Source organism: Sminthopsis crassicaudata, chromosome 3 (assembly GCF_048593235.1).
Source record: "Sminthopsis crassicaudata isolate SCR6 chromosome 3, ASM4859323v1, whole genome shotgun sequence".
Taxonomy (NCBI): domain Eukaryota; kingdom Metazoa; phylum Chordata; class Mammalia; order Dasyuromorphia; family Dasyuridae; genus Sminthopsis; species Sminthopsis crassicaudata.
Window position 1 is genome coordinate 357,107,095 of NC_133619.1, and position 15,602 is coordinate 357,122,696.

The window sequence follows — 15,602 nt, forward strand, 5'->3', positions numbered from 1 at the left end:
ATATATATATATATATATATATATATATATATATATATATATATATATATATATATATATATATCTGAACCATGCCAATAAAAAAGTAATGAAAGAGTTCAGTTTTATTACTCACATATGTCCCTTTCTTTCCATTTCATTATTGGAGATGCTTCAAGCTAGACTGCCTACTCTTTATTTGTGTCTTTTATTTCAGGAAAAGGAGAGTATGTAGCCTACCAAAAAAAAAACAACTGATTTCTGCTACATTTTTAGAAATGGAAATTTAAAACTGACAATCTGTGGGGTTTGGTAGATTGAAAAGAAAGATATAAAATTAAAATTATTTTCTATTTATTAAATTCAATTGTTTATAAGGGAATAGAAATATTGCATCCTTCTTAGAATCACTTAAAATATTTACTAGGACAAAGACATAATGTAAATGATGAGGTGAAAGAGGAGTTCATAGACACTGGAAAACAAGGAACAATCCTAGTCTTTAGTGAAAGGCCCCAAATTAGACAAAACCAAAAGCAAAAAAGATTAATTTTCCTTTGATTTCTTGCACCAAAAGCAAAAAGAAGTCTGAAAAAATGGAGTTAGTGAGCTCAACATTGGGAGTCCTGTCACGCAAAGGGAGCATTAAATAATCGAATGTAATATAAACACTGAGAACAAGATGGAGTGTCTGCTAACTGTCAGGGCCTAGAAGCACAAAACAGTACTTGTTTACAAAATCAAGTTTGTCTTGTAAATAGAATCAGCAAATGCCATCCACATCTGTGACTTATTCCACTGGTATTTGATGATGAGGCTCCCTTTTCCCTCTTTTTCTTTATTCCATGTTGGTCATGGGACAAAAGATTAAATATATTTTCCAATGTAATTAATATAAGACAAAACAAATGTGAAGAACTAACAAAGAGAATTTTCAAATAATCACATCATCTGGAGGCTCCAGCCCCTGGCTTATGTAGAGATCTATCTTTGGGACTTTGGGACAAAGAAGATACGACATATTTTAAGGGGTATATAGTTCTATATTTATATGAAAACCACCAACTTAGTAAGATTTCCAGTCTGCACTTTACCAGGGATGTTAGCATAACAAGACTCATCTAGTCACAGATAGTATTTTGAAAATGGTCAAAATAAGAGGACATTTTTTGATGCAATTGATTCTTTGCAAAAAGGTTAATGCAATTTGGTGCTTGCTTTACTCCAATCGTTAGTATTTATTTTCTTTCATGCAGTTCTTCAAGTTATGTGATAAGGTTATATACTACTTCATGAGGCTGAGTATTTTAGAAATTTTACCTGGATTTTCTTATGTTATCTTTTCTTTGACCCCTAACACTAGTAGACTGTAGCCTAGCTAACATTTCATATAAAATTCAAAAGAGGCATCTGTGAAGTTACAGAAAATGTAATTTTAGCAGCTTTTATTTTTTCTCTTTTAATTTCAAGCTACTATTTGTTTCCCATGCTTCAGCTAGATTTATACTATTGTATGCTCTTCTAAATGATCAACCCCACAAGAGAGTGTTAAGTGAGGTGCACATTAATTTCTTTGTACCTGTTGCTACTATCAGTAATCCTACATTTGCAAATTCTCAGAGCCTAAAAGTTTCAGTAAAAAAAGGGAAGAGAATTAGGGAAGGAAGTGTCTATGGTAAGTTTACAACAATAGAAGCAACAAAAATCTCTTGGACCTTTGAGGATATCATCTAAAGAAATAAAAAATCCAGTATGTTCTCATCTCTGTCCACAAATGGAAGCATGGGGTCAGGAGGAGATTTATAAATGAATTCCTGTGTCACTAACCACATAGTGTAGATTAAGATCTGTGAGATCGAGTAGATGTAAAATGTAATAAAGTACTTCAGAAATTGTGGGGAAAAAAATAACTCAATAGGCAACCATGCACATATGTGGCTCTTATTCGGTCTAAAGTAGTATAGCAGGTCTCTTGAGTGGTCATTATCACTATGACAGTCTTGTGCAGAGGAGGTGGTTTAATAGTTGTTGGGATTTTCTTGGAAGTAGGGTTAGAAGGGCAGGGTCTTCTCAAAAGAAAAGGGAAAATAAATAAGGAGCAAGTAGAAAACAGAAAGAACAAGAAAACAAACAAACAAACAAACAAAAAAAGAATCTGTGGGATCCATCAGATAAAATACTCCCGTTTACAGTCGCTTACTGTGTTCTGCAAGTCAATGTCATTTCTAAAGGAATTGTCCAAATTTTCTGGGTATTCTTTTTCTTTCATCTGATTAGTTCGATGTGAGTGTTTATGTTGGTAAAGGAATCGAGTCATGATACCAATGATGCAGAAGATGATGAATATTACCACTGCTATTACACCTAGAAAGAATCAGAAAAAGAAAACATTAAAAAATAAATCATATCTTATCCATTAAACAGAAATTTTAAAATATCACAAGGCAGTAGGGAAAATAATTTATATTCAAAGATCTGAATTCAAAGTACAAGTTTTGCTACTTTGTATTATGGAAACTTGGGCAAATCATTTAACCTCTTTAGTCATTATTTTACTTGTCTAAAAGTAAATATTGCATTATTTCTTCAGCTACTTCTATCTATATAAGATTTGATCATATCTAAGCTTCCCCCCTGCCTCCTTGTCCAATCATACTCCAGCTAGAGAATCAAAATAAGTTTGATAAGGAAGAGAACATATGATGTAGCCTCTAAAGTATATACAGGATATTAGCTAGTGGATACAGGAATGGAGAAGAAGAAATCAAATTAAGACAGGAAGGTGGGAAATTCAAGAGTATTTAGAGAATCAATATCAGTTTACTTTTATATTCAGAAGTGTTGTGGGAGAATGTCAAGAAGGAATATATTGGGGCTAAAGCATATAAGGTCTTTTATGTTCTAACATGAATTACATAATTACTGTTAGATAGTAAGATGACAGATGAGAGATAGTTGAATTTCCCAATATTACCATTTAAACAATTTCAAAATATCACTTCAAATCAAATTTTGGATCAGTAGAGCCCATAAGAGATCATAGTGAGACTTTTTTTTTTCTGGCCTAAGAAACATTGACAGAAGTCTGTGGCATAGTGATGAAAGCTTTTCTAAAATTCATTTGTAGCAGCAACACCTATAGGAATTTTCAGCCCCAAATAGCTGATCAGAAAGAGATTATAGGGGACCCATTGCAGGGACTGGGTACAGCTAACTCTTATTGGCAAATGTATTCTCTGTATTTAGATCTGAGTCACAGTTCCAAGGATGAATACCATGCTAGGGGTCAATTAGAAAGCAGGTCCATGTTCATGATACTAAACAAGGAAAGCCACTAGCAATTGTCATTTCAGGAAACTAAAGTTCCTTTCATAGGAAATATCAGAAGGCAGATTAGGAGAGCAGTGACTATACCTCTCTTAAGATCACGCCACCTTGAAAGCACCAAAAAACTTGCAGATTCACGAAAGTCAGTAATGAAAAGAGCAATATGAAAAGCCTGAAGATTGGGACAAGACTACTCCAATCTCAAGTGAGCAGAGCCTACCTTTAACACAAAGTTAAAAGTTTAAAAAATTTGTGAAAATAGCAAATAACAAATAATAAATTTGACCATAAAAAGCTAATATAGTGGTAGGGAAGAACAAGATAAATTCAGAAGATAATGATGTCAAAGCACAAAAAAGCCTTAGATAACAATGTAATTGGGCTCAAATCCAACAAGAATTCCTGAAAAAGTTAAAGAAAGAGAAGAGTCATAGAGGAAAAATTGTGAAATGAGAGCAATGGATGGAGAAAGAGATAGAGACACACACAGAGATAGAGAGACATACAGAGAGAAACAGAGACACAGAGACAGAGACACAGAGACAGGGACAGAGAGAGGGTCACAGAGAAAGAAAAGAAGGGACAGAAAAAGAAGAGACGCAGAAGATGATAAAAGAAAGAGATTTGCTTTAGCTCTCCTCATAATCCCTACAAATATCCTTATAAAATGGCTCTAAACAAGTCATGATGCAGTACAGCCCATAACAAGACGGAGTAAAACAATTTTCTAGTACAAGAAAACTTAAAATATCAGCAGAAGAAATCTGTCCCACCTACGGGAGAGTAGAGTATAGTTCAGTGCAGGCTGTGCCATGACAACTCTGGTCCAGGAAACCAGAAGCAGGCCTTGAAATCAATGAATCAGTAGCAGCAATAGCAGCTCCCAGACTTCTCAGTTCACAGAGGATAAGGGGGTCAAACAAATAGTTGAAAGGAGATTACAGGGTTATTGTTGTTAGCACTGAGGAAGGATTCTGTTGCTTTGCCCATACGCAAAACCAGGTGTCAGTGCTAGGTGGCCGGCATATTAGAGCTTGTGGCCACGGTGGAGCAAGAACCCTTTTTACAGTTGCAGGAAAGAAAAAAACACTTGTTATGCAAATAACAATTAGAAAAATATCAATTGTTCATGGGTAGTATGAGCTAATATAATAAAAATGACAATTTTACCTAAATTGGTCTACTTGTTCAGTGTCATACCAAACTGACAAAAATATTTTATAGAACTAGAAAAAATAATAACAAAATTCATCTGTAAAAAACAAAAAGTCAAGAATATCAGGGGAATCAATGGAAAAAAATACAGAGCTAGCAGTATCAGATCTAAAACTATATTATAAAGTAGTAGATATCAAAATCATTTGGTACTGGCTAAGAAATAGAATGGCAGATCAGTGGAATAGGTTAGATACATGACATAATAATCAATGACTCTAGTAATCTACTATTTGATGAACCTGCCAACTTCAGTTTCTGGGTTAAGAATTCAATATTTCACAAAAATTGCTGAGAAAACTAGAAAATACTACATCAGAAAATTTGCATAGACCTATATCTCAGACCCCATACCAAAATAAGATAAAAATGGGTACATGATTTGCATGCAAAGGGTGATACCATAAATAAATTAGGAGAGCAAAGGATAATTTATCTTTTGAACCTTCAAAGTTATAAAAATATAAAAAAATAAGGAGTGAGAGAGGAAAATAATGGAGAAAAGAGAAAGGAAGAAGTAGAATGTGGCAAATTATCTCACATAAAAGAATCAAGAAAAAAGCTTTAACAGTGAAGGGAGAGTTGAAATAGGACAGTGTGAGTGAACCTTATTTTCATAAGAATTGGCTCAAAGAAGTAATATCATACACTCAATTGGATAGAGAACTCTATCATACTTTATAGGTTAATTGGAAGGGAAATGATTAACATTAGAAGAAAGGGAAGATTAAGGAAGGAAGCAGTCAAAACACTTTTGAGGAGGGATCGTGAAAAGAGAAACTACAATAAATGGGAAGATAAATTAGCAAGAGTAATTGTGAAGAAATATAAAAGCAAGTTTTTTTTTAAATAAAGGGCTTGTTGTTCAAATAGAAAATTTACTCAAATTTATAAAAAAATTAATCTGTTCCCCAATTGATAATCAAACTATATGAAGTTTTCAGATGAAATAGTCATAACTATCTCTAACCATATTTTTAAAAAAGCAATTATGATGTATTCTCTTATAACTAACAGACTGGCTAATAGAACAGAAAAGAAAAATGATAAATGTTGCAGAATTTATACAATAAATGAGACATTAATTAAATAATTGATGGAGTTGCAAACTGATTCAAACATTTTATAGAATAATTTAGAATTATGTTCTAAGAAGTATAAAATTATGTATACTGCTTTAATGAAGCAATAACACTACTAAGTCCATATCCCAAAAGAAGTTGAAAAAGGAACGAATGTATATGGACAAAAATTATTTATAGCACGCCTTTTCTTGGAGCAAATAATAGGAGACTGAGGGAATGACAATCAACTAGAGAATGGCTGAATAATTTGTGGCATGGTTTTATGATGAGACACTTCTGTTCTTTAAGAAATGATAAGAAGGATGATCTCAGAAAAAACCTGGAAAGACTTTCATGAGCTGATGTAAAGTGCAATTTACTATGTACAAAGTAACAACAATATTGTAAGATTATAAAATATGAATGACATAATTTTTCTCAGCAATACAGTGACCCAGAACACTAAAGGGTTTATAATTACAATTCTTTGCATACACAGAGAAATAATTGATAGTTTCTGAATGCAGATTGAAGCATACTTTATTTTTACTGTCTATTCTAATTGATGTTTGTCTTTTTTTAGCCTGTTTTCTTTCAAAACATACTATTATGAAAATATTTTGCATGACTACATATGTATAACCTATCTTAAATTTCTTGCATTTTCACTGGGGTTAGAAGGAAGAGAGAGAATCTGGAACTCAATTAAAAAATAAACAAACAAACAAAGCTAATGTTAAAAATTGTTTTTCTGGGGCAGCTGGATAGAGTACAAGCCCTGAAGTCAGGAGGACCTGAGTTCAAATATGGTCTCAGATATTTGACACTTCCTAGCTGTGTGATCCTGGACAAATCACTTAACTCCAATTGCCTCAGGGAAAAATTGTTTTTCCCTGTAACTAAGCAAAAATAAAAAGGTAAATAAAAATAAAGATAAAAAGGCACAGAAAAGAACTTAAAAATAACCATTTCAAACAGACTTAATGGAACAGGTAGGTGCTGACACTGGAGGTAACAGGATCTAAAGTCAAATCTAGTCTTAGCTACTTACTGTGTAAAATGGAACAAGTCATTTAATTGTAACTACCAAAAAATCCAAAACTGAAACCAAATATACAAAGCCAGATTTTGGTAAATGATAAAAAGGCAGAAAAATCCATTAAGGATTAACAAGCAGAATTGTCTGACTCAAGGCGGGGGGAAGATATCATTGAAGAAATGAGTCCTTAAAAATTATATTTGAGCAAGTGAAAGTTAATATGTCTATAATACATCAAGAAACAATAAAACAAACTCAAAACATGAAAAAAAAAACATAAAATATCTCATTGGAAAAATAATTGACCTGAAAAACAGATACATGAAGAAATAATTTAAGATTTATTGTAATACCTGAAAGTCATAATTAAAAAGAACCTTGAGCTCCTATGTCAAGAAATTATCAAGGGAAATTGCCCTGATATTTTAGATTCAGATGGTGAAATACAAATTGGAAGAATCCACTGACTATCTCCTGAAACAGAGTCCAAAATGAAAACACCCAGGACTATTACTACCATATTCCAAACTCCCAGGTCAAAAAGAAAAGATTTCTAATAGCTAGAAAGAAACAATTTAAATATTTTGGACACACAGTAAAGGATCACACAATATTTATCAGTTTCCATGTTAAAGAAACAGAGAACTTCGAGTATGATATTCTAGATGGCAATACAGCTGGAATAGCAATCAAGAATTACCTACCAGGCAAAACTAAATGTAATACTTCAATGGGAAATTGATTTTTAATAAAATGTTGGACTTTCAAGCATTCTTTATGAAAAGACTAAAGCTAAATGAAAAATTGACTTTCAAATATAAAACTCTCACCAAACAAAAAAGAGAAATATTAAGTTCAAACTATTTACATTTCTATATGGGAAAATAAAGCATGTAACTCCTAACAACTTTTTTTTATTATTATTAGGGCAGTTGAAAGCAGCTTACAAAAAGCATGGGTATAAGTCAATTATGTTTGCATGAGAAAGAATACTGCACCAAAAGAAAGGGGAAGGAAGAGATAGAATTGGGAAATTTTTCTCTTGTAAAAGTAGGTTGGTATATTCTCATGTCACCTAGATTTTATGTGCTTAAACTTCATGATGCCTGTTTCATTTCTATTTAGTCACTTCTTAACTTCAGCAAAGATAGATATTTAGAAACAGAGAATGTAAGATTACTGTTAGTTTTGAAAGACTGAGAGAACTCTCAGAGTTCCCCTGAGCAAATAGAGTCAGTAGCAGAGACCACTAGAATGGGGAGCAATTATAGCTGAGTTTGGCAAAGAGCTTAATCTGAGGAACAATTTACTTGATTCAGTCCAATCATCAACTAAGTCAACTGTCAAGATATGTGATCTTTAAAGAAGTTAAGCCAGCTGAATAAGGGAGTAATTAGTTCATCAGCTACAATATATGCAAAAGCAAACTTGGTGATTCCATGAGAGGAGAAAAACAAGTAAAGTGAAGAGACATGAAGAACAAAATACTCATCTGCATCTGTACTTGACCAACCCTAAAAGGACTGAACTCAATTCTTCCCTGGAATCGGTTGCATATAGAGACTAAAAAACACGGTTAGTGTGATATTTTTTATAATTTGTTTCCTTGATATATTTTCTCAGGAAATATCCCTTTGTAAAAGCTAATTGCCATCCTCCGTTTGGGGAAAAGACAGAATGGAGTTCATGAGCCATAATTTTAGAAGCTGCAGCCCATCAAGATTACTCTAGAATTGAGTTAAGTAGTCAGACATCCTCTGAAGATATACCTTACAGTGCTAATGTAAGGGTGAATCCAGATATAGTGATATTCTAAATCACTGTTTAGAATTAATTAAGTGATATATCTCTGATAAAAATTCTATAACAATAATAAAATTACTTTTGTAATATCTTTTAATTATGTCTCAGCTAAAATGCTGTTATTTTCATATCTGCTGACATTTACTTTTATTGAATGAAAATAATCATTTAGAGAATCAAACAACTATTTCATTAAGAGTCTTATGCATGTCAAAAAAGACTATCTTAAACTCAGGGAAGTTAAAACAACTAATTTATTTCCCCCTAGGCATTGCTCCTTGAATTTACTGAATCAAAAAGATAGATTCTTCCATTAATTCTTTTAGATAAATCTGAAGAATAGATGATGAAAAATGAAGGGGATGAATGAAACAGAGAGTAGAAGGAATGAGATTTTAGATGATCTGGTATTAGGGAATGAATTTAAAGAGGAGAGAATTTAGAATTTGGGCATTGTCTGCAGTACATGGACTATAGAGATCTATATGTGGACTTGTAGGGTAGCCCAAAGGACTGAACAATAGCCTTCATTTTGGGGCAACATCAGCATCATAATTTCTGAGAAGATATCATCTAAATGCATATGATTAGGGGAGAGTTACATCAAACACAAGTTGCTGACTAGTGACTTTACTATTCATCTTTAGTCAAGCAGAGAATCTTACTCCAAATTCAAAGATGAATTAATTTTTTCCACTCCACCACTGGGACATGAACTTTAACCAATAGGCAATAAAAATAATCAAACAAGACCATTTATACTATTGTCAAAGGGAAGCATTCCTCCTAAAAGAGATATGGATCACTCTTTAATACAGTCTTAAGAACAGGAGAAACCCACATGGCATCGACCAGTAATTCTATTCTAGTCAAAGACAGGGTCCATTTTCAGGGTTATAATTCTCTGCTTATTTCCAAAAGTCATCTTACATGAAAGAAAATAATGAAGTCATTTTATTTTATAAGTCTTATATGAAAAAAAAGCCATGCCAGGCAATAAGTGAAATAAAATAGAAGAAAGAGAAAAAGAGAAGTTAAGAGACAGCCATAATTAAAAAGGCAAGGACAGAAAAAAAGAGAGGAGAAATGGAGAGAAAGTGAGAATGAAATAAAAAGGAAACAAATAAATTAAAAAAAACATATAAATACATATATTTGGAGAGAAGATATAATTTTTAATTTCATCCATATGTTCTGCTAAGGTTTGAAATTGAAGTCTTATGGACTTTGTACTGCCTGTTAGATTTAACCAAGAGCACTTGGTTGAAAAAGCCCCAAGAGAAATGGAGTTTCACCCATCTGTCTGTTGTAACATGGTGCTTTTCCTGTGTGCAGCTTTATGTATTCACTTCATTTTTTGCTTAGGAAAATTGACAACTGGATGAGAAGGAAAGAGATTTTATGATGCCTATGTAGAAGTAAAGACTCCAGCTTTGTCTCTGTGACCATCAGAATGATGAATGAAGCATAGGGAAAATTTGGTAGATTTGCTAATACTATGGGAAAAGGGTTTCTTTGATCATTCTTCCTGTGCACATGGGTATTATTTTGTATGTGGAAAGGCTGGTATATTCAAAAAGAGAACATTAAGTGAAATCTCCTCCTTACTTTCAGGAATCTATATCCCTTGGTATCTGCTTGATTTACTTGTACATTGCTTTCAGTGATGAGAAATGGATTACCTCCAATGACAGCTGAATCACTCCTAACTGCATTTGTGAGGGGTTCCCGTTCATCTGTCTTCCCAAAAGGATCTGCAATACATCAAATATATATATGTATATATATATATATAAATTCATATTCCTCATTTTGAATACTTTCAGCATCTCCAAACTCTTTTAAATGATTTTCATGATCCTGTTATTCTCTGCTGTGAATCTGGCTTAGCAAAAGAACAAACAAACAATTAATCTTGAAAGTACTTTCTGTTTAGATACACCTTACATTAATTTGTATAGTTTTTCTTCATGATATTATTACTCAAATTTTATAAGGAAAAAGGTGAAAATGGAGATTTAAAAAAAACTGTCCAATGCCTGACAAATCCAAACAGAATATTGAGACAATGAAGGCTAATTCTAAAATCCCTAAATTGTTGCAATTGTTTATCTCATGAGAACTGAAATGCCAAAAACCGAACTTGTGTTATGTGAACCAGTGTTACAGAATGCCAAAAGTTCAGAGTTAGACTATCAGAGACAATATAGACAGAATATTTGAAAGTCAATCTTCTCTACAATTTATCTGACAAATGTTCATTCCCACTTTTGTATAGATAACACTAGAAAAAGAAAACTTACTGAATTGCTACATTATTCCATTCTACTTTCCAATAGTTCTATTTTAGGAACTCTTTTCTTAAGATCAACATTATTTACGTTAGTTCTTTCTCTTTACACTTGCTTTTCAATAAGTTCATTCCATTAAATTAGTTTTCCATATAATGCCTCAAATTTCCTCTTCTCCAATTTCTCAACTATTTTCCATATGCCATGGAGATGACACTTTACATTGTTCTAGTTATTCTTCTCTTGAAAAAGAGTTCCACTTTTTAGATTGTTAATCCTAAAATATAGTACATAGTCTTGAAAACAGTATTCTAGACTTAGACTAACTAGTGTGGAGTAGAGCCAGATAATTACTTACCTAGTCCTAGACATATTTTTTTCTTAATGTTGCTCCCAAATTTACATTAATTTTTTAAAATGTCATTTCTCAACTGAATTGCTATCTAGTTATATCTTTCCTATCTTATAGCTATGAAAATAAATTTTAAAATATTTGAGATATAAGGTAAAATTATCTCACATTAAATTTTAAAAGATAATATTTGGCCCAAAGTTTTACTCCATGAAAGTATTTTGGGATCCTGATCATGTCAGGAACATAACATAATATCCGTATGTTAACCATCTTTCTTAGTTTTATGTGATCTACAAATTTACTTGTCTAGCTCATTTATACTTTTATGAGTGTCATTAATAAAATGTGTCAGGCAGAACAATACCAAACAGAAATACATGAGGTGCTACAAAAGAGTACTCTTTTTGAATGGATCTAGCCATTTAATCAATTTTCTATCTACCTGATCATTCTATTGTTAAATCTATATTTTAATCTTTTTGACAGGAAGCAGAAGAGAACTTTTTTGTTAAATGTTTTGCTGAAATTTAGGTAAATTATAAAAATCTTGAATTTCATTTCATTTTTCTGTCAAACAAACTAAAGTTAGCTTGACATGATATTCTTTAAATATATATTTTATGGTAATTTTTGTCTTTATAACATAGCTATTTACTACCTCACTCCCATCCACCCCCATTGAAATTTCTTTTTATAGAATGAAAAATGATTAGGAAAAGTATCAAATACAATAATAATATATATTCTATTCTGTGCTAAAGTTCCCTACTTCTCTGCTATGAGGGAGAAAATATGGTTAGTTGTTCCTTCTTCAGAGCCTTCACAATTTGTTTTGTTTGTTTCCCACTAAAAGATGTTTAACTTTATTCAATTTCATCATGATCATTATTGAGTACATTTCCCTCTTGTTGTTAGATAGATTTTTTTAAAATTAGTATTGGCTCATATTCTTTTTTTTTTAGTGAAATTCCCATTATTGGACAGTCATATCCCATTACATTTATACAATTATTTTGAGTCAATAACAAGTTAGTTGGCATGTGCTTTAAGAAAGTTACAATGTAGATTATGGTACATATCAGGACTTTATTTATTTCATTGACTTCACCCCAGTATGTGGTTTATTGGGTTGAAAGGTATGGATAATTTGGTAATTTTTCTTATTTAACTTGAAATGAAAATCCAGAATTATTAGTCACTTGAAGTTTAATAAAATATTTTATATTATATCAATACTGATTTTCCCTATATTTAAACCATAAGAGTTAGCCCACATCTTTATTATTTTATTGCTTTTCCAAATGATATCCACATCCTTCATAGAGACTTTCCTGAAGATTTAAATGTTTAGTCATTTTTCCTGTCTCATGATTCCAATTCAATTTTACAAACTCATTTAACAAATTGGTCAAGATGCCTTGCAATCTTTATTATGCCCTCCTCCCTGTTCATTGAGAAGGAATCAAATGGAATACATATAAAATTAAAGAATATGAGATCTTATAAATAGAAAAGAACTCAAAACATCATCTGGAATTACTTAGCTTTTACTACCCCTTTTAATGGAGATAAAACATAACTGTCTTCATTTAAAAATGAGTCTTATGGAGGTCACAGAGATTATGTAATATACCTAAGGGCAATGTGACTTATTGGATAAAAAAGAGAAAAGGAATCAACTTTGTCTCCTGCCATCTTTTTTTGTTGTTTCTTCTAAATCACTGCATCATTCTTATCACCACTATCACCTCCACTTCCCAAATAATACATAAATAAATAAATATATGGATAAGGAATACATGGATGATTTAATTTATATAAAATAAATGAACAAATGTATAAATGAAGTAATCAATTTATCACTCAATTGTTTTAGCTTAAAAGGAATGTCTGGGAAGAAAATTAAATAACAATTGAAAGCTGTATCATAATAGAATGAGCATTTCACATTTTGTTGTTGTTGTTGTTGTTTTTTTTGTTTGTTTGTTTCCAGTTCTATGATAAATTCATTGTATGACTGTTACCCAGTGACACACACTATACCCTTAGTGGGACTCAGCAAAATAAAGGGAATTAGACTAAATTTTTGTAATTCTAACCAACAAACCCTGACTTGTCCAGATGTGTATGCCCAAGTTGGTTCTGCTTAACTTTCACCTACAAAAAAAGGAGCCCAAGGCATTTCATTTCTTTTAATAATTCTCTCAGTTCTCCAACATTGTCTGCTCAGAAGTGGTAGGTAGACCACTCTAGCTATATATTAATTATGCCCTATTACAGGCTGCTCATTTTAAGAGAAATTAGGTGAAATATGGAGAAGGGTAGAAGCATTGTCATATTGTTTTAGTGTTAAAGAAATTCCTGCTTTAATGAAAGACATAACTTCCTGCTGACAAATAATGGATACTGATTAACTCTTCCTTAGCCAAGTGGAACATAGTGGACAGTCCCTGATTATTGATCTCATAAAGTTTCTAGTACCTACTATGGAACAACTAGCAGAAACCAGGCAGAGAAAGAAGGACAAATGCAGTTCTTAGGCAGAATTTCTATGCCAAAGGAGTTACAAATTTATTGAAAACTAAATATTTTTATCCAAAAAATACTTGGAAAATTCTTCATCAGAAGACAAGATCTAATTATCTAATCTCACCAATATAGATTAGGTAGAGCATACACAATTTGAATATTTTTCCAGTCCTTAGGAATGCAGGGGATACAAAGGAAACTATATTTTCATTGCTTCAAGAAGAAAAGGCTTAGGGGTAAACAGTTAATTTTTATTACCATTTGTTCATATCATGGTTCCTTTCTTTCCCCTCTTAGTTATTTTATTTTTGTACAAACTATTTGAGATAAAAAAGGAAACATTATTTCCATTTAATCTGGAAGGAAATTGAAGTATTAGATATACTGATGATTTGCCCAAGATTCTACAGTTATGCATGTAACCAAATAATTTGTTAGTGGTGAACATGAAATTAAAAATCTGCCCAGCTGACTCTTGAGAGTGCATTCTTTCTACAAGACTCTATGACACTCAGTACCCTGCCAACCACTGAAGCTAGCTGTTAGATTTTATCCTTAATTTATATCAAAGTAGTAATAGAATGTAGTTGGTGTGACATTAATCTAAATAATAAATTCAAGGCCAATGGCTTCTTTGATACTTAGAGAGTCAAGGAAGAAGTGTTATTACATGGTTACTGAAGCTTAATGAAAAATTATGATATTGAAGTCAATGACCACATCCTATGTCTATTTGGAGTAAACAACTGCATTTATGAAACCCCTCCATTCTCATCACAACTAGGAACTAAAAACAAACTAACCTCTAAATCCCCCTTCTCTTAAGCTCTTTAAGAATGCAACTCTCAATAGTTCTCAAACCAACTTGATGAATATAAATTGTCATAGACTTCATACCCTGCACATAAATTCATTGGGCAAGACCCAGAAATTTTAGCTAAACAGTAAGTGACAATTTTAAGTGATTATATATATATATATATATATATATATATATATATATATATTAAAAAATATATATATATATATGTCTATTTATACCTATATATATATGTGTGTATGTATATATACATAAATATGTATATATATGTGTATATATATATACATACACATACATATAAGTTATATTGACTCTAGCTTGAAATATGTAGGTGTTCGCTCTCATTTGTAACTTACTTAAGTCATTGTATTACTTAAACTATGTAACAAGAGCCTTGGCAAATGGCTTAACTATCAGTATTTTAGACAACTTGCTTAGATTTTTAAGTTCCAGAGGAGGCAAGATCTTTTTTAGCTTATGTAATGCTTATATTAATGAAATCAAAAGTACTATCCCCATTCCTATGTAGATTATATATGCCACTTAAAGATTATACTTTTATACCCCAATTGATCAACAGCATTTATTATGTGACAGGTACTGTGCTCTTCACTAATATGGCTCTATGACCTCCAATAAACCAATATATTTGTTTGTGATTTTATGTAGTTATAGTCTTCAAAGATATACCTATACAGATCACAACCCATCTATTCTTCTGCATCTTTTACAATTCTCCGTATTCTACCATAAGTTCATTATAAAGGTTATTGATGCCTTAACCAAGTTTTCTTTATATTATCCAAATGGAACATTTTACTAATAACAGAGTGATATGAATATCAGTCATCTTCAGTTTTCTCATAATTGAAATGATGATAATGGCACATAGTATGTGTAGGCACACACAAACATACAATATAATGTAAGTTTTCTTCTTAGGATTAATATCTCTATACCATTATAATGTAAATTCCTAATGGTTAAAAACTCTCAGCATATATATTCTGCTTTTTTAACACAGTGATTGGAAAATAGTTAGCTTTTACTAAATGTGTTTCATAAAAATGGAAATCATTTATATGCTAAGGAGAAAATCCATTACAAATTCATGTTATCAAATCTCAACCAGACCTTCATGTCAGCAAGGAAGTCCTTTTATTCTTCCTTAATTGATTCT

At 31.7% G+C, this 15,602-nt stretch overlaps 1 protein-coding gene across 3 annotated transcripts in view; it reads right to left on the reverse strand.

Annotated features, from left to right (window-relative positions):
• Positions 1-15,602, reverse strand: part of CNTNAP5 (contactin associated protein family member 5) — a 949,942-nt gene that overhangs the window by 37,083 nt on the left and 897,257 nt on the right. Inside the window, exons 23-24 of one of the 3 annotated variants that reach the window (XM_074301760.1) lie at positions 10,110-10,181; positions 2,180-2,343 (exon numbers count right to left, since the gene is read on the reverse strand). In XM_074301760.1, the coding sequence (XP_074157861.1) occupies positions 2,180-2,343; positions 10,110-10,181 (236 nt within the window). Of the gene's footprint in view, positions 1-2,012; positions 2,344-10,109; positions 10,182-15,602 lie in introns of those variants that run through there. The other 2 variants (XM_074301762.1, XM_074301761.1) reach the window with 2 other exon arrangements.